This window comes from Rhododendron vialii, chromosome 11a (genome assembly GCF_030253575.1).
Source record: "Rhododendron vialii isolate Sample 1 chromosome 11a, ASM3025357v1".
Classification (NCBI taxonomy): Eukaryota; Viridiplantae; Streptophyta; class Magnoliopsida; order Ericales; family Ericaceae; genus Rhododendron; species Rhododendron vialii.
The window spans coordinates 33,764,436-33,788,229 of record NC_080567.1 but is presented as its reverse complement, the minus strand read 5'-3'; the positions used below and the strand labels follow the sequence as shown (position 1 = coordinate 33,788,229).

The 23,794-nt window shown below is 39.0% G+C and overlaps 4 protein-coding genes across 4 annotated transcripts; all 4 read right to left on the bottom strand.

Annotated features, from left to right (window-relative positions):
• Positions 1–9: 9 nt before the first annotated feature.
• On the bottom strand, positions 10–5,164 carry LOC131307262 (proline iminopeptidase). Its single transcript, XM_058333674.1, has 11 exons — positions 4,934–5,164; positions 4,439–4,647; positions 3,672–3,770; positions 3,475–3,585; positions 3,333–3,395; positions 3,115–3,208; positions 2,732–2,829; positions 2,389–2,490; positions 1,614–1,727; positions 1,101–1,175; positions 10–523 (listed from the first exon to the last, which is right to left on the bottom strand). The coding sequence occupies exons 1-11, from the start codon at positions 5,061–5,063 to the stop codon at positions 419–421; spliced, it is 1,200 nt and encodes a 399-aa protein (XP_058189657.1). The 5' UTR covers positions 5,064–5,164; the 3' UTR covers positions 10–418.
• A 2,985-nt stretch (positions 5,165–8,149) lies between these two features.
• LOC131307260 (uncharacterized) lies at positions 8,150–8,999 on the bottom strand. Its single transcript, XM_058333671.1, has 3 exons — positions 8,847–8,999; positions 8,573–8,643; positions 8,150–8,491 (listed from the first exon to the last, which is right to left on the bottom strand). Exons 1-3 carry the CDS (start codon positions 8,947–8,949, stop codon positions 8,282–8,284), a joined length of 384 nt encoding a protein of 127 aa, XP_058189654.1. The 5' UTR covers positions 8,950–8,999; the 3' UTR covers positions 8,150–8,281.
• Positions 9,000–11,932: 2,933 nt separating this feature from the next.
• On the bottom strand, positions 11,933–13,767 carry LOC131307143 (uncharacterized). Its single transcript, XM_058333550.1, has 5 exons — positions 13,482–13,767; positions 13,328–13,405; positions 12,888–13,040; positions 12,496–12,566; positions 11,933–12,296 (listed from the first exon to the last, which is right to left on the bottom strand). The coding sequence occupies exons 1-5, from the start codon at positions 13,765–13,767 to the stop codon at positions 12,087–12,089; spliced, it is 798 nt and encodes a 265-aa protein (XP_058189533.1). The 3' UTR covers positions 11,933–12,086.
• A 2,134-nt stretch (positions 13,768–15,901) lies between these two features.
• Positions 15,902–19,954, bottom strand: LOC131307259 (receptor-like protein kinase 7). Its single transcript, XM_058333670.1, has 2 exons — positions 16,442–19,954; positions 15,902–16,336 (listed from the first exon to the last, which is right to left on the bottom strand). The coding sequence occupies exons 1-2, from the start codon at positions 19,011–19,013 to the stop codon at positions 15,972–15,974; spliced, it is 2,937 nt and encodes a 978-aa protein (XP_058189653.1). The 5' UTR covers positions 19,014–19,954; the 3' UTR covers positions 15,902–15,971.
• Positions 19,955–23,794: the final 3,840 nt, after the last annotated feature.

The following is a 23,794-nucleotide window of genomic DNA, read 5'->3' as shown; positions in this document are numbered from 1 at the left end:
CAAATACGATAACAGCCTGTAAATGGATCTTCCAATATGATAACAGCCAAGAAGAATGTATAGTGCGATTAACAATTGGACTCATACAACGCTACCAAATCTGCAAAATAAAGACAATTCCCAATTCATCCACGGAAATGGTCAAATTGAAGCATTGGAACTAACAATTATCCTTTCAACAGTATCATTGGCCAAATGAGTGTCATATTGATTTTACCCAAACCAAACATTGGAAAGTAGTTTCCCTCAAACATCCAAGAGTACTAAGAGCAAATGCCAAGGTTCACTATTCATCCCCTCCCCATTGGGTTCTTTCCAACAAGTTTCAAGTTATTTTCGTATGGCATTCTCGAAACTTGGGCCACACGAGAAGGAACTGCTGCAGCTTTCAATGAAAGTGTGCTCACATCTAGTCAATTCAGGGCCCGTTTCTCTGGATAATGTCTTTTAGCTTCTCGTTCCCAGCCACAAGCTCTGCTGTAATTCCTGGTTCATTAGCAGAATGTCCTGCATCTGGAACCACCTGTTGCACACCAACAAATTCTAGTGACTTCACTATGAATGCAAAAATATGAATCAAAGGTTTTCTGCATTGGCTACAAACACAAGATTTTCTTTTTGCATGTTCTAGTGACTTCACTATGAACGCAAAAATATGAACCAAAGATTTTTCCGTATTGGCTACAAACACAAGGTAGAGAGATTTTCTTGTTGCATGTGCAAGTCAGTGGAAGTTACTTTACAGGTAGATATGTTGAGCTGATTTCGTTATTTAACCATGTAAAAGGAGGAACAAATAAAGAGTGAAAAGCATATTAGCCTGTTACAAAACTGCATCAGATGATATAACTGCTGCAGAGGAGGATGCAATGCGCAACGTCTGGTAAAATGAATAGTACATACACAGCATGGGAAACCTCCCACGAAGATATTTGAGGAAAAAAAAACATGAGGTTTAGATTGATGGATGCAACAACAAAGTGCATGAAAAGAGTCACAGCTAAATCAAGTGCATGGAGCATGGACATGCACACTCTAACAAAAAGAAGTGCCGGATGTTGACATTCAGCACGATAAAGTAACTGAAAGAACTATCTTACCTTAAAATCAGCCTCCGGCCAAGCTTTATGAAGATCCCATGCTGACATCATGGGACAGCAGACATCATATCTTCCCTGAAATTAAGTTCAATAATTTTCTTCAAAAATCAGCAATCAGACAAAAGATGCACTCCATAGTGATGATAAAAAAGATGATAAGCAATTACCAAAAGACCCTTTTTGCTATAAGATATGAATACCGGACACAATATCCTATTGCGGGAACAAAAAGTTGCTACATTACACACTCAGTATGGACAAGATGCGAGAAGAAAGTTTATTCCAAAGTGTACCCAAATTGCTGGAAATAAAATCTACATGTTACACAAATTAATGAAAAGGTGGACTTTTTTTTCCCTCAAAGGATGAAGTAAAGGGTTTTGAGGTAAACATTTCCTATCAAATCAAATCTCTCTATGCCAATGCAACATTGTGAACAGGATTAGGTCTAGATACATTAACTTTTGCAGGAGTAATTACAAAGATGTTAGTTAAATATTGACAAACACATACCTGTACAATTATGGTGTTGATATGCCTTATCTTTTCAATGTTATCCAACAAGAACGAATCTGAAGCTAAGAAACCCCTGTTCACGAAGTAATGGTTTTCAATTCTTGCAAATGCCTGGACGAACCAAAAGATTTGTGAAAATCACAAATACAACGAAAAATTCAAAGACATCAAGTAATCATAATTTGAGAGGTCCTCTACTCAGGACCACTTTTAAGGGACCTGTTGGGTAACTAACAAATAGCAATTACAGTAGGAGAAATCATACAGAGCACTATCAAAAGAAGACGTTAGATGCCATTAAGCCCTATCTTCTTCGATATTGCCGGCAAGCAGATAACTTGGGGATAATTTTGTGCACCGTGAAGCTAAAACAAGAAGTATAATTCCTCTCCACCATTATTATAAGCAACCCCAACAAGCAAGAAAAATAGATTTGTGTGGCTGTAAAGATGGACACTAACAAAGTTCAATCGGTATCTTCGCCGATCTAAAACCAAGATATTTTTCAAATTGGTAACAAGAGGTTATTGCTCCTTCACTCTTATCAGGTTCATGTCTGATAAACTACTTGACTCATCTTCATACGAGCAGTATTGAGTGGGACAAAATAGATGGCAAAACATTAACAATAGAGAAACTGGTACAAGATATCTATATTCATATAACCAGAAGCAAAAGAGAAGGCTCACTGAGTAGGAACCCGCTACAAAGAACACAATAATCCACATCTTTAGAATACTAAAAACTACTACCCTACTATAAAGTGTCTCACCAATGAAAATTTATCATCATCCCCTTTCTTGATGTGCTCTTCATTAGGAATAAGATGAGCAGTCATCATTTCCCACTTGGTCCATGCTCTAGCAGCTGCATACTAAAGGGAAAGAAAATTGTAGAAAACATGTTGCAATCGGAGATTGCCTCTTTTGTTGCAATATTTAAGCTTGTATACCAAGAAATCATCTGTACAAAAATTTGACTCTGTTTACGGATACAAAAGTCTTCATGCAAAAGCATTGGTCAGATGCGAATGAATTTTACAGAGCCAAAAATAATAATAATAATAATAATAATAAAGAAGGGGTTCAGCTTCAACAGCAAAAAGAAAATCTTACTTGAGTCTCCAAGTCATCAGAGTTCAATTGCTTCCAGTAGGCATCGATAAAACTTCCCCTTTCATTTTCTGGTATAAGATCTCTAAATGGCTCCCAAGCTGTGTATTAATTAAGAGGAAAATGCACAAACCTTAAGCCAACTCAGGGAAGCAAAATTATCCACTAATGCAATCAGTGTAAAAAACAACACACTAGATAAACAATAAATGCACACACACTCAGCACTTTACTAAAGCGAAAAACATCGTCCAGCGTGATCAGTGTATAACACATCAAACAATATGATATCTCCACAACAAATGTAGTGTATGAAGTCTACTGTCTAAAGCAACTTCCCAAAGAAAGAAAGTAACACTGAAAAGAAGCAAATCTAAGGAGCACACCATCAGGGAATATAGCCGCCGCTCCACCCTCATAAAACCAATCAATCTCTTTCTTCCGCAACAGAAAGATACCTCTTAGAACAATTCCAGTAACCTTAAAATAAAACGTTAAAACATTGTCAGCAGTTAATCTATTTAACTAATAACAACGATTTTTCAAAATAAATTTCACTTTTGGTAAAAGGCTTGATGAAAGAAGTACAACAGTTTTTGCATACCTTTTCTGGGTGTGATTGGCTGTATGCAAGGGCAAGCGTGCTTCCCCATGACCCGCCAAACACCTGTGGAGAGGCAGGCACAGATTAAAAAACCATTGAAAGGCACATCCACAAGGCAAACTCAACCAGACAAATTCTCAACCTGCCACTCTGGAATATCAAGGTGTTCTCTCAGCTTTTCAATGTCTTCAACAAGATCCCATGTTGTGTTATCCACCAAGCAAGCATGTGGAGTGCTCTTACCTGCACCTCGCTGGAAGAAGACAATGTCTCTCAGGAAAAGTAGAGGTTCTTTGTGAACTATTTTGGGTCTCAGCAAAATGGAAAATGTTACTAAACCTGATCAAATAAAATGATCTGGTAAAACTCAGGATCAAAGAACTTTCTGTTACTAGGTGATGTTCCACCTCCTGGACCCCCATGGAGAAAAACAACTGGCTGCAGAAACAAAGATAGTTTCACTATAGGAGTTCCGACAAGTATTCATAAACTTACTGGGCAATAAACAAATACATCAACAAAAACTGCTTTCAAGTTGCTATAAGACCCTCCATGGTTTACGGCAAATGATATATGTCACACTCCACTTTTTGAGATCTATAGGAGATTAAATTTTCTCTCTGAACATCATGAGGTCATATCTCATGACTCCGTTCAAGTGACAGCATATAGTATTCATACCCTCGGTATTGCATCGATTTCCAGAACAATAAAATGATGCATCTCAAAACTACAAGAGATTCAAAGATCACCCTAATCACAACTAACCAACAAAGCAAATATACGGTGTCTAACGAATTAGAATTGGAACAAACAAACATCGACAATCAATTTAGACAATCTATGTTTTTCCCATTCCATAAACAGAGTAAAAGGGCTAAACAGATTAAGCCTCTTCGCGGATGGTGAGAAAGGGTGAGATAAGAAAGGGGAGGAGCCAATTACAAATTTTCATTTCTGTACTTTTATCTCCATTTTTTCACTAAAATACTTAATCTAAATGAGTGATTTGGCTAAAAACCAGAACCCTTTCTTTTCTTTTCTTATGAAATCCAAGGGGATGGCAAAAACAAAGATGATATTAGGTTAGTGTAATGATTTCTCACATGCCCATTCGGGTTTCCGGACTGCTCCCAATAGATTGTGTGAAGATCGGACACCTTCAAAAAGCCCGTACTGTAAGGCTCTATATCCGGATAAAGGTTCCTATTTAGCTCTGGGAATTCATTCTTTGACTCCATAGATGATGCACTCAGCTGTTGCTCACTCTTAAGCAGATCAAGATTTTGAGCACGCAACACTAAATTCTTTCTTTCTGCAAATAAACAAAAAGGACTTTCAGCATATACCCATCAGAACAGAACAAATAAATATCCAAAACATTAACCATAAATCTGTCACGACCAAGCACAAAACAACCGAACCCAGAAACCAAAAATGCCGGCTTCAACCCTTATTTGCCAAGATAATTCTTGGCAAATATCAATCACCGGCCCGTTAGATATTCTGGGGAAACAAATGATTCAACATACTACGACTGAATTTGGTAAAGTTCAACAAACTAAGAAATCAATAAACTTTTGAGAGACAGAGAGAGAGACCTGCGAGGACCGAGGGATGAGAGAGAGACAGAAGGGTTTGGATGTGTATATGAGGAATCAGTGGATAAAGCGGTGATTGAGGAAGATTCTTTGAGGGTTTAAATCTAATAAGCCCTGATCCCAAACTCATGGGTAAAGCTGCTGCTGATGATTGGGTGCAGACGAGATGGTCTGGTCAAACTCCACTACCAAGAACGAACGGGCATAAATTAGCCAAAACCGTCAGACACTCAGTTATAAAAAAAATGCTTATTTTGCATTTATGTTTTGTTTTTTTTAATTTCAGTTTTCTTCTTTAAATTCCTCGTTTTGTCTCTGTGCATGGACTATATGTAAATTCATATGTTGTTTTCTTGTATACCATGTTATTGTCAGCCGTCCGAGAAGTTTTTGGGTGCCAAGCGAGTATCTGTCACTAGGGCTGCAAACGATCTGAGCCGCTCGCGAGCGGCTCGGAGCTCGGCTCGGCTCAGTTCAAGACAAAAACGAGCCGAGCTCGAGCTCGAGTCCTGGGCTCGTTTCATAAACGAGCCGAGCTCGAGCTAGTCGGAACTCGGCTCGAATTGGCTCGCGAGCTCGATTATATAATATATTTATATATATATTTATATATATATTTGTTTCATAAACGAGCCGAACGAGCCGAGCTCGAGCTCCGTAAATACATATCGAGCCGAGCTCGAGCTCGAGTCCTGCAGCTCATCACGAGCTCGAGCCGAGCTCGAGCCAACTAAATTTTTGCCGAACCGAGCTCGAACACTCTAAAACTCGGCTCGACTCGGCTCGTTTGCAGCCCTATCTGTCAGCGATCCGAATCGTCTAATTATGTTTTGGAAGGCCAAAAATTATTTCCTCACCCCGCCACTCGCTCTCCTCTTTTATTTCTTTAAAATTGAAACCGTCCAAAATACGTTTGGACGGTCCAAATTGCCGACGGGGGTACCACGTGTGTAACCCTATCGGCACCCAAGAATTTCTCCAGCAGTCCACAAAGATTTTCTTTTCCCTCTCTAATCGGGACTCAAGTTAGCTTTTGAGCATTTCAACTAATTGCAAAATCATGAAATAAACAACAGTTTACGTACTTCTCAACTATACACACTTCACAACTATTATAAACCAACTGGAACTAACTCAGTTGATCAAGACTTTTGCATCTCACTAAGAGGTCAATAGTTTGAATTTCCCCATCTGCGTGTGAATGTTCTCCCTTAGAGTATTTTTCATTTTTTGTCCTTTGTTTCTAACCTAATGGGCTTATTAGTTGAGTTATTCGACTTGGTTACGAGACTCTTACAGTTAATGTAGTGTCCCAAATTTGTACTTTATATTTTATATATGATGTAAATGATCATTTGTTCTATCGATTGACAAAAAAAATAAATATGTAGGCTTTAAATTAAAGACGAGGCAAAATTCTAGTGATGCCAAAAAAAATTGAAAATAAATTGTTTACACCGCCGGTGTAAACATTTATTTCCTCCAAATTAATTACATTGTGCCACGTTGCAAAATAGTGATCTCAATCAATAAAACATGGTAACGTAGCGCAATATAATTGATTTGGAGGAAACAAATGTTTACACCGGCGGTGTAAACAATTTAATTTCAAAAAAATTTAGGTCGGAGTTGAACAATCTCCAATCCCCAATGAAAATTCTCCAAGGTAATATTCATTAACTCAGAATAACCACCCTAAATAGAATTGTAACTAAAAAGGTGTTAAATCCTTACACTGCTATTTTATCCACATCTTCACTCTATCCCAACGTGAGACATTCATTCCTTCGATTCTCTGGCATCGAAGGAATCACAAATTCGATCAGTTTTTTTCCTTCAGTCCAACTGTATAATGTCCGGTTGATTACCATTGTTGAACCTAACAAAACTACAAGTGAATCAAATTCAAATAGAATACATGGTAACTTAGACCTTGTTTCTAGTCACACAGTGCAAACTTGTCGAGCCGAGCAACACAGTTTGTGTTGTATGGCGAGTCAATTTGATAAAAATTGCGCGCGCTCAACACAAGTCAAGCTGCAAAAGATTCGTTCAGTTTCCATCGTACTCTTTGATTTGACAACTCCCGGACTTATGCAAAATGAGTACGTCCACGCTGAAAGATTTTTATTGTTGCAAAATAAATCAATGTCGAAGAGAGAAAAAAAAAACTTGGTTGCATGCATGCATGCATCGCACAGTGCAAGAATTGCCTTACAAGAATTTGATTGGAATAAAAGCTTGCTTTTGGCGTAGGTTGGACGCAGAGAGTTTCTCTCTAGAGAGAGAGCCCTCTTTCTTTTTCGTTCTTTTCTTCAGCCTCCCCCGTTTTCCGATTTCCCCTTCCCTAGTCGGCATCCCCCATCTCTTTCCTCCCATGTTCTTCTCTTCTCCTATGCTCTCACCTCTATGGTTGTGAAATGATTGAGACTTTTTTCGTAAGGAGGGTAGATCTCCCATTTTCCCTGTTATTTTTGGACTCAAGCGCCAAATCTTTGGAACTGGATCTGGGCCATGAGCGGTTCGGCGGCGGCTGCGGCTGCGGCAGGTTCAACCCTTCAGTTTGCGGCGGCACAAGCTCAAGTTGGTGCGGCGGATCATCTCAAGAGTTGCTCTTCCCATATCTTGCCTCTCCTCTTGGTCTCTCCACCCACCTTCACGAGTGTGATTGATGGGTACGGCTCCAGCATTTGGTTCCATGCGGCTTTTTGTTTTTTGTTGTTTTGTTTTGTTATTTTCGTTTGTTGTTTCTTGTATTTTCGGACCAATAGTATCCGTTTTTATTATATTGTTTTCTTATATGTACTATCTGCATTTTCTGATTAGTCGGAAAAAAAAAAAAACAGCTTGCTTTTGGAAATAGTAAAATCACAAAAAATACCGTGCGACAAAGTTCTTCAAAACAAAAATTGTGAACGTGATCAAACTACTGATAACACATATCACATCCAATGCTAAGATGATAATTTTAAAACACAATTCCGGATACAACTGCATTCGAAGCAATTTGCACGTGAGCTGTACATTGGATGGCTCCGAACGCAGTTGTGTCCAGAAGTTGTATTCCCAGACTTTTTGTTTCGAAATTTGTTTTGAGAAAGCAGTACACAAAATGAAACATATGTATTATGCAACATGTACACATTGCTGAACATACTAGCATATATCCCATTAGCTCAAAATGTATAGAACCAGTTTGTTTCATCACAAAAACACAAAATGAAATCAATCAAAGGTTAAGCTTCCCCTTCTTCTTCTGTTTTCTTTTTTTTTTAATCGGCAATTAAGCTTCCTCCTTTGTTTACACAGAAGAATCATATGTACAGATGTGATTCGAATTCCACAAGTTCATAGCCTGTGTTCATTCTTGAAGTAGAACACGACGTTACCGAGTTGTCGAACCGGGAAACTCAGCAAATCGGGCGAGTCAGGGGACTTGAACATCCAAACCGAGGCAGAGAGCTCCGAGGCTTCAAGTAGCGAGTCCGGGATGTGCAGACTGAGTCGGATCTTGACCCGGTGGTGTCCATTTATGCCCCCAATAACGCAGTTCCCATTCTAGATGATCACAAAAATGAAAATCAGTTAAAAAAGCAGGACCTAGAAATCAATTTTCCTATGAATGTAATTTCATTATACCTCTGTTTTGAGCACAATTTCCGCAGGACCAAATATAAAAGTCACTTCTTCATCAGTCACAAATGCTTCAACTGCAAATGTCACACGACCGGGTGCGATTGTTAGGCTCAATTATGCAACACAAAAACCCGAATGCACTTGGCAGAGAGGCCGGCCCAATCGATAAGATTTCCTCATTGGACTACTAGATTGTTAAGAGGTTCGAATTAGGCAATTTAGCATGGTAAAAGGAGGGAACTGCGCCAGACAACTAGATGCAAAATTCGAAAGTTACCGAAAGGGGATAAGTGCCTGAAGTGCCAAATGATCCGCCGGAAATCTTCCGAGGCTATCCCAACGACCACAGCGTATACGAATTCTGAATCATCAATCTCCATAATATTGTTAGGAATATCAGTGCCGAGAGACCTAGTCTTCCCTGAAATCAATTCATTTTGTATCTTAAATCAATGGAGTCACTTAATCTTGACAATTTCAAGAATTCATGAGTTTTGTGGAGATGAACAAAAACAAGAAATCGTTCCGCTAAGGGAGATAAGTACTCAAATAAATACTTATTTTTTGAATTAAAGATAATGTATTGTGAGAAAATGATCTACTTAATTGTAAAGCGAAAAAATAAGTACTAAAAAAGGAACGGACCGTAGACCTAATTGTGACAAAATATCAAATCAATACTTACATATATACCGCTGGTTCTCAAGAACTACTCAAATACTAATTAGCTGATTTTTCAAGAATTAATCAATTCAAAGTAAAAATATATTACCATTATGCATCAAGAAACAGCAGTGCCTCACGTATTAAAAAAAAAAAACAGTGCCCACCTTAAGTACAGAAAACTACAAACCTAAGGAGAAAATATAGAATGAATGTGTGGTAATAATTTCATATTGATCCGAACCAACCCATACGCTCTTCCTCCCTTAAAAAGGCCTTGCTCTGCCCTTCCAGTAGCTCGCCTTGGCTTCCACAACTCTTTCTTAAGCTAGAAAGTGCAAGGTACCCCGAAATTGGAAATCGATGGTCGAGATTGACTTCAAGTGAATCTGGACTATCGATGTGTTCTTGTAATTTATGAAAAAAGTTTGAATTTTTTATTAAAAGAAATACATTATTTTTGAGTCCTCGTTTTGCGGATCGGACAAACATTTTGGGACGGAGATAGTACAAAATATCCCAACAAGTACAAAAAGCTCGAAGCAGAAAGGCCGCATCGGAGATTCGTTTCTAAGAAGAACTTCTTGATCCATCTAATCTCTTCTCTGTCAAGTCAATTTATCCAAAGGCGAATTTGATTTTCAAGAACTAATAAGATACTAACACTGATAATTTCCAAGAATCAACTGGTTCATTTGCAAGAATATAACACATGGTTACTGATTTTCAAGAATTTATCAAATCAAACCAAATTAAGATATTTAACAATTCCATACATAGATACAGATAACAAAGGAATTGAGCAGAGCAGAGCATACCCACAACACGGCCCAAAGCAAAAGCAACTTCCATTCTTTGATAATCCGCCATCACAGTGATGCCTTCATCGTCTGTACATAGTACATATTCCAATTATGGTAAAAAAAAACATAGACGACTATATATAAAAAAATTAAACTAGTTGAGATGCGCGTAAGGTGGTCCGAAAATTAGAGTTATTTAAAAAAAACGATACGGAAACCAAGATATGTGTGTGTGTGTATATACACATATACTATATGGTATAGAGAGAGATGACTTGAATGTGTTTGCTTTACCTGCGAGGGAGAGAAGATTATGCAAGTAATCGGGTTTGAACCCGGCCGTGATCGGCTCGGAGCAGCGGAAGTGGTCGACGGAGGCGGGATCAATTCGAAGCGTGGCGGCGAGGATCGGAAACACATCATTCTGTTCTTCCGGATAAACTTGGAGAGATATGCCGTTAGGTTGGCAAATGGCGGTGCCGACGGCCGGTGATACTATGAGAAGCGGCGACAGAGCCTTCTGCAGTACTAGTCTGCCTGGAAGTAGTCGGAGCTCTATCTGGCATCCTTCTGGATCCATCGCGCAGAAGAGAGAGACAGAGAGATCCATCGCGCAGGAGAGAGAGAGAGAGAGAGATGTATCTTGTTTTACAAGTGAGTTCGTTATGACGGTTAATTGGTTTCTTTGGAGCTTACAATTGAGTCACTTGTGGCGGCAAATTGAAGGTGAGACAGCTGGTTGACACGTGTAATGAGGGAAGTCTGAAATTTAGTCCCAAATTTTTGTATTCTAAAAGTTTTCAGCAATGCATTTACCAAAAAAAATAGCGTTACGAGCAATGCTACGGACACAATTGTGTTCGGAACCCTTAGATGCATATGGGTCAATATACATTCAATGGCTTCGGACACGATCGTATCCGGAGTTTAGACTTTTTGAAAAGTTTCTAGATTTCATCCAAATCTCCATGTTTGTAATCGAAAGGTATGTACAATCGTTTTTTGTTTCGGCATTTTGGAGTTGAGAGAGAGTGTGCTTGATGCATATTGATCAGAAGGCCTATCAGGCAAATGTACTCAAATTTATAATCATTATTCAGGTAAAATATATGGTTTTGAAATCATTTTTTATTAGGTACAATCGTTTCCATGCAGAAATTTCAAGTTTTATCAATTTATTTGACAGGACTAATAGTGAAGGAATGCATGATTTCACCGAGTTAATAGCATATCAAATTTCGAAAAGAAATTAACAGGACCAAAATGTATTGAAACTCCATTTGGTTATTGCTTATTTGGGAAACTCGACTTCACATAAACTCTTTACAAGCTCAACAAGGGCAATTTTAAGAGTTTGATTCATCTTGTAGCAATACTCATTGTTAACTCCCTAACTAATTACTTGATACCCATGCTCATAAGGTTTTACAATATCACATGTGGATAGAAAATAAGCCCACTTGGAAGGATTTTATTGTTGAAAGATAATCAATTTGGAAGCCCTTTAGCTTACAAGTTCCAGTACCAATAGCCGTATTGGAACAGAAAAAAACATGGTTGGTTCGACAGTTAGGATGTCCGGGTCAGATTTCACGCACCACGACTAATCCCCTCCTCGACAGGCCATACGCACCGGGATTCACTAGAAATTATTTTTTTGCGGTCTAATCCCAATAATCAAAACCCTAATGAATTGTGGGGAACAAACTCACCAACCAACTAGACTAACCCTTCGGGCTCATGCATCACGTAGTATGAGCATTGCCAAAGAAGTATATGATGACCATAAACTTGGTTTTGGCAAATAACATCACAAGACATAAAATCAGAAAACGAACCACCTCCTCATATTTGAAAAAATGTCGTCAGAAAAACCTTGTGAAATACTAGTAATATGGCTTATCCAATGTCATGCTTTGCTAAACATACTGCTAAAATACCCTCAAGCTTCCTTTGCTTTCACTGTTGAACTTTCGAATGGTATTATACAGAAGTATCATATGTATGTCTCGATTTGATTGGAATTCCACAAAAAACTGATTGGGTCGAGTTTATAGCGTGTGTTCATTCTTGAAGTAGAACACGACGTTACCGAGTTGTCGAACCGGGCAACTCAGCATATCAGGCCAGTCGCGGGACTTGAGCATCCAAACCGAGGCAGAGAGCTCCGAGGCTTCAAGTAGCGAGTCTGGGTTGTGCAGACTGAGTCGGATCTTGACCCGGTTGTATCCGTTTATGCCCCCGATAACGCAATTTCCATCCTACCTCACAAAGGGAAAAAAAATCGGTTAAGGTATCGGAGTTTGAAGTACGAAAATCACAGAGTTCAGGAAAATACATTTCAAAAAGCAGGACCTATAAATCATTTTTCCGATTAATTGATATCATTGCTTTCAATTTAGTTCATTTAGTAACGTATAAACCCTAAATTGGAGGCGACGGAATTTTTTTGCGTTATACCTCTGTTCTGAGCACAATTTCCTCAGGACCAAATATAAAAGTCACGTCTTCATCAGTCACAAATGCTTCAACTGCAAATGCCACACGACCAGGTGCGATTATTAGGCTTAGATACGCCCCGAAAAAAATTCAATGGAAGCATAATAAGGAGGGAAGAAGTAAAGCAAATAAAAACAGCCACTTCGTGACATCTTCTGAAAGTTTATGTAATCTGTTTGGAAACAAGAAAAAATAAAATCTTTCTGGTTCCAATTCCACTATACTCTAGTGATTGAGGAATAATTTTTCTGAGACAGAAACAGCTTTTTTGCCATTATTCCCAGATATTCTAGTGGTTAAGAGGATGTTATTATGCAATTTAACATGTCACAGGACACAAATTCGATAGTTACCGAAAGGGGATAAGTCCCTGAAGTGCCAAATGACCCGCCGGAAATCTTCCGAGGCTATCCCAACAACCACGACGTACTCGAATACTGAATCATCAATCTCCAAGAAATACTCATTAAGAACATTGGAGAGGTAACGGGTCCGAAAAAAATCCCCTGAAAAATGCAATCAACTCCGAATCTCAATCGATGAAGTACTTGAACTTCTTTTATTTGAACTTAACAATTTCAAGAATTAAGAGTTTTGTGGAGATGAGCAAAACAAGAAATAGATATCATACCCATATTCAAAATTTGTGGGTAAAAACAAGAAACTTATCAATTACTAATGACGAATTACCAGTACATCAAGAAACAAGAAATAGATTTTCAAGAATCACTTGATTCAACCCTAATTACGTTGAATACAAAATCAAATCAGTAAAACCAGAGCAGAGCAATACCCCCAGAAGCACCCGAAGCGAAATTGACTTCCTCGTCGACATAATCCGCAGCCACAATATTGATATTGCCTTCATCAGCTGTACGTAGTACAGAATCTTATATACATTATTATGGAGAGAGAGAGAGAGAGAGAGAGAGAGAGCATGTAGTTACGTGCAAAGGAGAGAATGAAGTCCAAGAAATCGAGATCGAATTCAGCGGTGATGGACTGAGTGCAGCAGAAGTGGTCCACGGAGGCGGGATGAATTCGAAGCACGGCGGAGAGGAGGGGAAACACATCATTCTGTTCCACCGGAAAAGCTTGGAGAGAGATGCCGCCCGGTTTGCAGATCGCGGTGCAGGAGGCCGGTGATACTTTCAGAAGCGGCGACAGAGCCTTCTTCAGTGCTACTCTGCCTGGAAGTATTCGGAGCTCTAAATGGCATCTTTCTTGATCCATTGTATGAGAGAGAGAGAGAGAGAGAGAGAATGTAATGTTGTTTTTGCTGCCTGCTGGGGTGTATAGGAGTAGTTGAGTTCGTTATGACTGTTAACTGGTTTCTTGAAGCTTATAATTGAATCGGATGGGGCGGGAAAGAGAAAGTGAGCCGGCTGGTTGACACGTAGTGTCGAAGGAAGTGTGAAAATAGTCACGTCACCTAATGCACGGTCGGGTGTGAGTGTGGGAACAAACTCGTGAAAGGGTCTTTAAAAAATTTCTCAAGCAACTAAAATTCGTGAGTGCAACGATTGACAAGACGAGCGCATGACAAGAGTCATTTTGAAAGACTATGTGACTAAGGTTCCCGAATTTAGTATCCTAAAGTTTTCTTGATTTCGTCCAAATCTCCATAGTAATTACCATATATATATATATATAAATTACGTTCTGCACACATTGAACAGTTCGGATTTTTTTCAAAATTTGATCGGGAAATGAAAGTCCCTCATTTTAACAAAATGAGGGATCACTCACTTGAAAATTCCTCTATATATAATCCTCCCTGTATGGATTTTTCTGTAGTTTTTTTTTTTTTTAAGGTATGCCTTCGTGGTTTTCTCTGTATTGTTGTGTCCTTTCAATATAGTTAAGCAAAAATGTTACTTGCACAACCGTCGTGTTGGTTGTGTTTGTAATTCTGACCGTCCAGATGTATTTGGACGGTCTAGATTTTAAAAAAAAAATTCCATGGATAAGTTTAACTTTTATGAGGAAGAGTTTGAGCGAATCCTGACCATTCATTACAGCCATGGAGGTTGAGTTTTCCTTAAACACTTTGTCTATAACTTAAGTACTTTAGACAAATTATTTTCACTAAAGTTCCGTTTGTTTCGATGTAAAATATTTTTTCAGAAAATAAATTTCAAACTTTTATTTTTCGGTATTTGGTTGACACTTGAAAAATATTTTCAAAAATGAATAAAATAGTGTAGAGAGAGAAAGGGGGCTTAAACGGTAGATAAAATAAAGTCATTTTCATCCAATTAATGAAAAATATTTTACATGTAAAATATTTTCCTCATTTTTTACACAACCAAACACCGAAAAATAGGTAAAATGTTTTACCGAAAAATATTTTACACCCAAACAAACGGAGCCTAAATGAACTTTTAGTTGATGTATGTAAAGAGAATGATTTGTCTCGAAATTCCTATTTTTGTGAGTTTTAACCCGTTTATGGTTTTGTCTAGTATTTTTAGGGTAGTTTAAGCCTGTTTTGGCTGAATAATCCGGCAGGATTACTTTTTCATCTTGATTAAAAAAAATCACATTTATTAGTTTTGTATTTAATTTTTGTGGATTCTTTGTTCATGTCAATCAGATGAATCGAAAAAGTAAAAAAATTATATTCAAGACAGATTATTTTTGTCGTCGTTCAAAAAAGTTTTAGTCTTGAACACAATATTTTATCTTTCAGATTACTTTCATCGAGACAAAACCAATAATCTACAAAACATAGAACATTGATGGAAAACTAAAAAATGCGGGAAAAAATTAAAGAAAGACAAAAAAGTAATCCTTGAGGATTATCTAGCCAAAATCTTAGCCTCATTTCTCGTTTAGCCAATATTTTTATTCAGGCAAAATGTAAGTTCAAAAGATGATCCGTTGTGAATATAAGTACAAAAGAATAAGTACATTAGAAATGATCAACTCAATTTATTCCATGTATATTCAGTTTTCACCAATTCATTCCACTATCATAAATTACAATAGATTTTCGTGCTCCACTAACTTTACGTTAAAAGTAAAGCATCAAAATCAGAATCCAATTATAATATTGTACTTATGCGTCTCTAACTTTTTGTTGCTCACTCTCTTTAGAGGCTACTAGCAATCTTGGCATTTGAACATTCTCACCAAAAGACACTACTCACCTAAGCTTTGGACTTCTTCAAATTATTGGCCTACCCATCACTAGGATGAGTGACTATTTTAAGATACAATAATTTTAACACCACACCGATCATTTACACACCCCCACTCATAATAGGGGAAGTATAGTGTGTGCGAGCTCCACCCCTATTATGAATATGAATCTGTGATTGAATGTGTAAATGAGTGTGGTGGTAGGACTCTTTACAATATTGCAGGCCCCAATACGGTAAATTCCCCATAATTCCCATTCTCCTATCGAACTCACTATCACTTACGCAAGCTCCTCAATTCTTACCGTTTTCACCGTCTTTATTCACAATTATCCCTGTCAATTCGCAAGGTTCAGCCTCTTCCAGCATCTGCACCACCATCCTCATTGAAGGTCGAAGGGCCGGAATCTTCATCGTGCAATGCATCGCGATTGTCAGCGCCCTTGCTGCATCTTCTTTCTGGGCCTCGGAAATCGTCGAGTCCACCAAATGAAGGACGCTGCCTCTGCTTCTCATGTCATTTATCACCCACTGGACGATGTCATTGTTCTCCCCGAACTCTGGTTCAACGGGCTTCTTTCCAGTTACAAGTTCCATCAGAACCACCCCAAAGCTATAGACGTCGCTCTTCTCGTTTACTTTGTATGTGTAGGCATATTCTTCAAAACCAAAACGAACAAGAAATTACGATCAATTTCACAGAAACAAAATATATTGAAGGGCTTAGCATACAAGAGGGTACGAGCAAAATGGGAAATGCTAACCTGGAGCGATGTAACCATACGTTCCTGCAATGATGTTGGTAGAGTCCTTGCTTCCATTTGCGTGCAAAATTTTTGCTAGGCCGAAATCTGCAATCTTAGGCTTCATTTGCTCATCCAACAAAATGTTGCTAGTTTTGACATCCCGGTGTACCACAGGTCTATCACACCCGTGATGGAGATACTCCAACCCCCTAGCGGCCCCGACTGCAATCTCATATCGCACCTCCCAATCCATCTCGATCTTCTGACATGTGTGCAACCGGTCCCACAAGCTCCCGTTTGGTAGATACTCGTAAACGAGCAGATTCGAGTCCTCACTTGTGATGCTACAGTAGAGTTTAACCACATTCACGTGCCTGATGGAGCTCAATGTGACCACCTCCGCATCATATTCAGGCGACAGGAGACTCCCCTTTGCTAGCATGGATGCGCTGCTACGGCAACTTCTCCGGTCGCCGGAATCCGACTTCCAAATGTGCTTCACAGCCAATTGTTTTCCACTCCTTAGCCTGATCCCATACACATTTCCTGAGCCACCTTTGCCAATTAAGTTTTCCTTTCTGATTGCATTTACAACTTCCTCTTCACTGAAGCTCAACACATGGAATTGTTTCATAGCCCAAGAACTACGTCGTTTGATCGGATGGTCAAAACCTTTCGGCTTACACTTAACATACATGAAACATAAAAGTGACAGGAACAAGACACTTGCCCCTGCTACAAAGCAAGAAATAACCGTTCGAAAATCGCCGGACTTGCTGGAATCCGACGAACATGACTGGAAATTCCCAAGATTTTCACTACACAAGCCCGGATTTCCAGCAAAACTACTTTTAAATGCTTCAATAGATAAAGATTCCGGTATTCGACCCATCAGTTGATTGTTCGATAAGTCAAGAAGGCTAAGTCTAAGTGACGACAACCTCATCGGAATTTCTCCGGAGAGTTTGTTGTCAGATAGATTTAAAGAGTTCAGGCTCCGTAAAGAACCGATACTAGCCGGTATCTCGCCGGAAAATGAATTTCCGGCAAGGCCTATATCATTTAGAGAAACACATGAGCCTAGAGACTCCGGAATAGTACCAGAAAACAAGTTGTTTTCTAAATGAAGATTGCTCAACCTCTTTAAATTCCCAATTGTCACCGGAACTTCACCGGAAAACTGATTTGAACTCAACTCAATGTCAACTAAAGACGTAGCTTCCCCAATTGTGGCCGGTAATTCACCAGAAAATCGGTTGTGAGCTAAAAAGAGCTGTGCTAAGGCCTTAGCCTCCCCAATAGTGGACCCCAATGGACCTTCAAATTGGTTCCAAGTGAGATCAACTATAGATAAATTTGGCAAGCTCCAAATTCCTGCAGGGACTATACCGGATAGTGAATTATTGTTCACCCGAAAACGATGCAACGACGAGCAATTCACATAGTTTTCAGGTATTCCACCGGTGAAACTGTTCTGAAGCATAAGTAGTTCGGTCATTTTCCCATTCTTGCACATTTCAGGTGGGATTGGACCCGTCAGGGAATTCTCCGAAACATCGATGAATTCCAAACCCGAATGCGATCCGATTTTCTGTGGAAGTGATCCACTGAGCTTGTTGGTGTAAAGAGAGAGGTTTTGGAGGGACTTGAACTCCCCAAATTCGACTGGGATTTCCCCGGAGAATTGGTTTTCGAATAACTGCAACGACACGAGGTTTACCAAGTACTTGATCTCTGATAAATCTCCTTCAAGACTGTTAGTTGAAGCATCGAAATTGATCAGGTTCGTGAGGTTTCTAAACCCAGTTGGAAATTTTCCAACAAGGTTATTGCTATAGAGCTCAAGCTGCCAGAGGTTTTTCAGCTTCGTGATTCCTTGTGGAATTTCACCAACCAGAAAGTTAGATGAAATCTCGAGGTTTTGGAGCAGAGTGAGATTTCCAATTCCCTCCGGGATTTTCCCTTCGATACTACAGTTCGTGAGATACAACCAGTACAAATTTTCAAGATTTAGTACCTCCAAAGGAAATGGGTTTTTATCAAATGAGTTGTCACCGAGGCTCAAGAATTCAAGATTGGTGAGATTTTCCAGAGATTTCCATGGGAATTGGCCGGAAAATCCGCTGCGGTTCAAGTTCAAGTACTTGAGTTGGGTTAAAGAGGACATGTCTGGGACTTTTCCTACAAACGAATTCCAACCCAAATCCAAGAACTTCAAATTGGTGCAATTTGAAACTTCCTCTGTGATGCTGCCAAACAGGGTGTTAGAACCCAGGGAGATTTTTTCGAGCGATTGAAGAGAGCAGATTGAATCGAAAGGCAGGGTGCCGGATAAGTTCTGTTGAGAGAGATTGATTTCTGTGACCATTTTGTTGGGGTTGCAAGTGATTCCGGTGAAGTTGCATAATGGGTTTTGGTCTGGAACCCATTTGTCAAAGGCGTCTGTGGGTGATTTTGAGAGTGAGGTTTTGAAGTTGAGGAGGCTTTGGAGCTCGGTGGTGGGTTTGGAGAGAGAGATGAGGGAGAGGAAGCAGAGGAGAGAGATGATTTTGTGGATGGGATGTCGCCGGAAGTTGAGTTTGGCCGACATGGCGACCGGTGGAGGAAGGAGGAGGAGTTTTTGTGGGAGTTAGTTTTGGTGTTTGTAAATGTTGGGTTTTTCCCACATTAAATGCAGTTTGAAAAGAAAAAGAAAAAGTGAATAATGGGTTGTTGAGTATTTAATTAGCCCATGTAAATATGGTCATTGAAAATTCTCTTGAGTGGGTGCCAGCAATTCCCAGAGCATTTGTGATGCTTGCAATTTGAAGAGCCAACTGTGTAGATCTTTCTCCTAGTCCTATTTAAGTGAAGTGGTGCATGTGTGCTGGGTGTGCCGAGTGTGAGAAAAAGGAGAGGGCAGCCCCTTTGGGGGTTGCCGGAGACACCGGCCAGGAGGTGAGAGGAGAAAAGATGTGAGGGAAAAATAGAGTTGTAGGGGTGAGTGTAAAACATTGTATAAAGCTATGTGTTAGGAGCTCGGGAAGGATTTTACATCTCACATTGTAATCTCCATTTTTCATATAGTGGAAGATTTCTCTCTTTCCCGTGACGTACCCGAGTTTGGAGAACCACGTATTTTGGATTGTGTTGTTCTCTTGTGTGTGATTTCGTTTTTTGTTTGTTACGCTTCCATTGTGGGTGGGATTACCGGGCTTAATCCCAACAGTAAACAAGTGTGGATACAGACTCGGAGACTAATCATTGAATAGGATTGGGAACAGATTGTCCCACAATTATTATCAACTTCTTTGAGACTAGTTTATACTCGGAGAGCTGCTGTGCACATATGGGCTGTTGATCTCGACAATCAATGTTCCGGATTGTTTGATGTTGTCCATAATCTTAACCGTCCAACTCTTCGGCAATTTGGACCATTGGTCAACGGTTTGAATGCACACAACACGGTGCTCTGCACCCCTACAATGCACTATCTCCTAGTTGGCTTCAAGTAGAGCCCCGCGAGGGGATGGTAAATTTATGGTCTTCAAAATTAATTGAGATGTGCGTAAAATGGCTGAATACATAATTATAAAAAAAAATTAGATGAATAGGATTGGGGCTGCGGTTGTAGTTTTGACTCAGTCTTGTTCACGTGACACTTCATAGATGGAAAGTAATTTTGTTAAAGCACGAGGATCCCTTGATTGGAGTTCATCATCATTTCCTCAACCGTAGGGATGGATTGCTTACGCTATCGGATTTGGCTTGATCTCGGGCTGGAACAACAGTCTCCTCTTTCTTAGCCTTGGCAAGCTAGTCGTGAGCTTCTGGGCACAGCGACCCAGGCCTCCGTTTTGACGCTCGGTGCGAGCAATCGGTTGAAGGGGTCAGAATCGTCAGATGTTGACTCATCACTACAAAATCTGAGAAAAAAAAGTTGGCAGACCATTGTCATTAGGAAACAAAAGTCTGAGGCGAATTTTATAACGTAGAAAAAGAATGTGTGTGACCGTGTGTGAGGAGGCATACACTTTTTCATTGGACATACACAATTTTCTCAGGCATGTTACGTTTATATCCCAGGAAGAAAAATGTTTTCGGATATGTTCGCACACAGGTCTATAAACTTGTTCGAAATCATTCGATGCATGCGTGTCTCAAGTGCATTGTGTGCAACTCCACGTTTGCTCGACAATCCCGCTCGTTGTTGTGTATGTAGCACTCCGCGTCCCATATTTTTTCGTTTTCCAAAAAAAGAAAGTCCCAGTTCCCTTTTAAATCATCAATAGACAAAAGTTCATGATTTTTCATTCTTTTTTATCCCCTTCTCTTTTACTACTATAGCTTTTTCCCATTTCTTTTTTTTGTAGTACTAGATAGACTAGACTAGTAGAAGTGAGGAATTTAAGCACATGTCATGTGGCAGAGGTAGGAAAGTAAACAGGGGAAGGACACTCGCGGCCGCCTAGATTGACAGATATAACACGTTGTAGGAAGGTTCTTCCGTCGTTTAATTATTGCCACATGGACATGCTTGTTGATGCAAAGAGTGGGAGGGATGGACTAAATATCATCGAAAAACTTTTCTCCATTTTTCAACCGATTAGAAATGTCCATTCAACACGACACTGATCTGTCGAGGGACGAGTTAGTCGGTGTCCTCAACCGACTTTTCGAGTTTGTTTCCTTGGACGGACATGGACGGTTAATCGTACAACAGTTACGTAATACTAAACGCTTTAGGCCCTGTTTGGCATCTCAATAAACAAGGTTTTATTTCAGAAAATTACTAATTTGGTCTCTTTTTAATTCTTTAACTTTTTTCCCAAAAAAGTTATATAAAGCAACTACTCCTTATAACTAGGGTGGGTTTGGATTAAAAAGTTGAGTGACTTATTTTTTTTGTTCTTATTCAAAAAAAAAATTGCATTTGTTTGTTTTGTGTCAAACTTTTGAGAAATTGGAAAAGTAAAAAAATTTGATCGAAACTCATAATTTTTTGAATAAAAACAAAAATAAGTCAATAAGTCGCAAAAGTTTGACGGAAAACTAACAAATGCAATTTTTTTTAATAAAGACAAAAAAAAGTTACTGTTCAACTTTTAAAGCCAAATGAGATGGTTGAAGCCCTTCTTAGGCCAAGATGCCTAGCTCCACTACTTTTTCTAAAAGTTGACGTTTTATCCTTATTTGAATGGTTAGTTTTGCGCCAAATTGTGTGCATTGTTGATTCGTCTTGTCCAGACGAATCGGAATCCAAATACTTTGGAAAGTAACCACTTTCAAGTAAAAAAAGTAAGAAAAAAAAAAGTTGGACTTTTCCGTTTTAAAGTTGTTATTTTCTAAAATATTTGGGTAAAAAAAAAAACTTGGCTTTTTCGATTCGTCTCATCGAAATGAATCAACAATCAGCAAAGAACTGACACAAAACTAACAAATGAAAAAAAAATTCAAACAAGAACAAAAACTAACTTTTTTGCCTAGAAGTTAAGTGGAACTAGGCCTTAGAAAAGTCTTAAGTTCTGACCAACTTAATTACCCCAATGATATTAGTGAACTAAGAGTATCTGGTTTGGTAATATAGGGTGTCCTGAGTTAATAAACTCCACAATCTTTCCTTAATTCTTTCACATGCTTACACCTGAGGCAAGAAGACTTCAATAGTTGCTAGCAAGAGTTGAACTTGAGGTCTCCGAAGCCAACAAACTCTTGATAGTCCCAACTTTTTAGTTTTTACTACATGGCCTAGCTCAATCCGTTGCTTCTTGATTTTTTGCCATCTAAGTTGTGCCAACTATATCGATCAAACCCTAAATAAAATGACTAATTATGCAATTGGGAAGTCCAAAAACGCAATTACTTGTACAACATGCCAGTGCGATATCCTTCCATCGGAAACCGAGTAGATTGATACTTTCAATTTTTCCGGTGAAACAATGTCACATTAAAAATTGTGCATAATGTGGTACAAGTTGTTGGACCCTAAAGGACCCAAAAAACACTCAAGTATAGACTCGAGCAGAGGACCCTAATCCCACAAAGAGGAATATAATCGTATTGAAAGGGATGTTAGTTAATTAACACATGGAAAATTAGTGGGCCAGATAGTCGACTTAAGGAGAAGAAAAGTAGTACAAAGCATAATTAACTTTTTTGATTTTGCTTTTCTCCTAGATGTGGAATCTCTTCTCTCTTGCATGTGGAACACTCTTTCTAGCTATTAACAACCAAAACCTTTGTCAACATTGGCAGCGGGGTTAGGTACCAAGTATTTTCACTATCTCAGTCAGTCAGTCAGGAAGTAAAATCAAGTTAGAAAGTTGCCATCAAGTTCTCCAATACCACGAAGGTACCCTGCAAAGTCCACCACACATCAGCACGCAACTTTTCTCTTGTATTACCTTTACTTTTTAAGCTTTTTTGCAAATACTATTACAATATTATGGGATTGGGCTCTTTTTTTTTAATTTTTTATAACCAAATGTTCGGATCCGTTTAAACGCACCTCGACTAATTTTGGTGGCCTAAAATTAACGATCGGACAAACCTTTATTGGTCCCACGATTTGAAATGTTTGACTTTCGTAGGATTCAAACTTGCGACCTTTAGAAGAACGAGTCATTTAACTTGTTTTCTCATACCCATTTGGCCGAATCCCTTATTTGATTGGGTTGGTTAATAATGTCATTCTTCATTCCGTTATGGAATTCGTCATTGGTGTACATGGATCGAAGATGCAAGGAAAGAGCAAACAATATATACTTCACTAACTTCCAAAAATACTGGTTTACCCACATGATGCCATGAATCTCACTGTAAAAGGGACCATCGGTATCAATGAACTCCTATCATTCACTCTTCGACCATTTCTTTTTTACGTATGTGTGAGGCTCATCTCACAATTAAATGTGTGGAGCCAACATATATTTGAGAGATGAGTGATCTCGGAGAATGATCGATAGAAATGTACGTAACATTGCACTCTTTGGTATAATGTTGGTATCCAACTCCAACAAAGTCAGTTTCGCTAGGAAAAATAACATCGATCTCCGGAATAGCTAAAATAAAGATTGTATGTGTAGATCTACATAAAGTGATCGATTCTCGTGACACACGGATTAATGATCAACTTATTCATGCGGTTGTCTAGACAATATTCCTCCTCTTCCTCTATGTTAGTTACATGGATTCAAGTAGGTGTGCTGAGTACATATGCGTCAAGGTTTGGGATACATCTAATTTCGTATCAATGAAGATAATTCTTTTCTTTTTCTTTTTGGGTGGAAAACTGGGATATAACATCCCTACAACATCTTCATGGAATTTTACAGCTAGATATGAAGGACAAGAACTAAACATTGGCTTTAAGGCCTTCTTTCGCGAGCACAT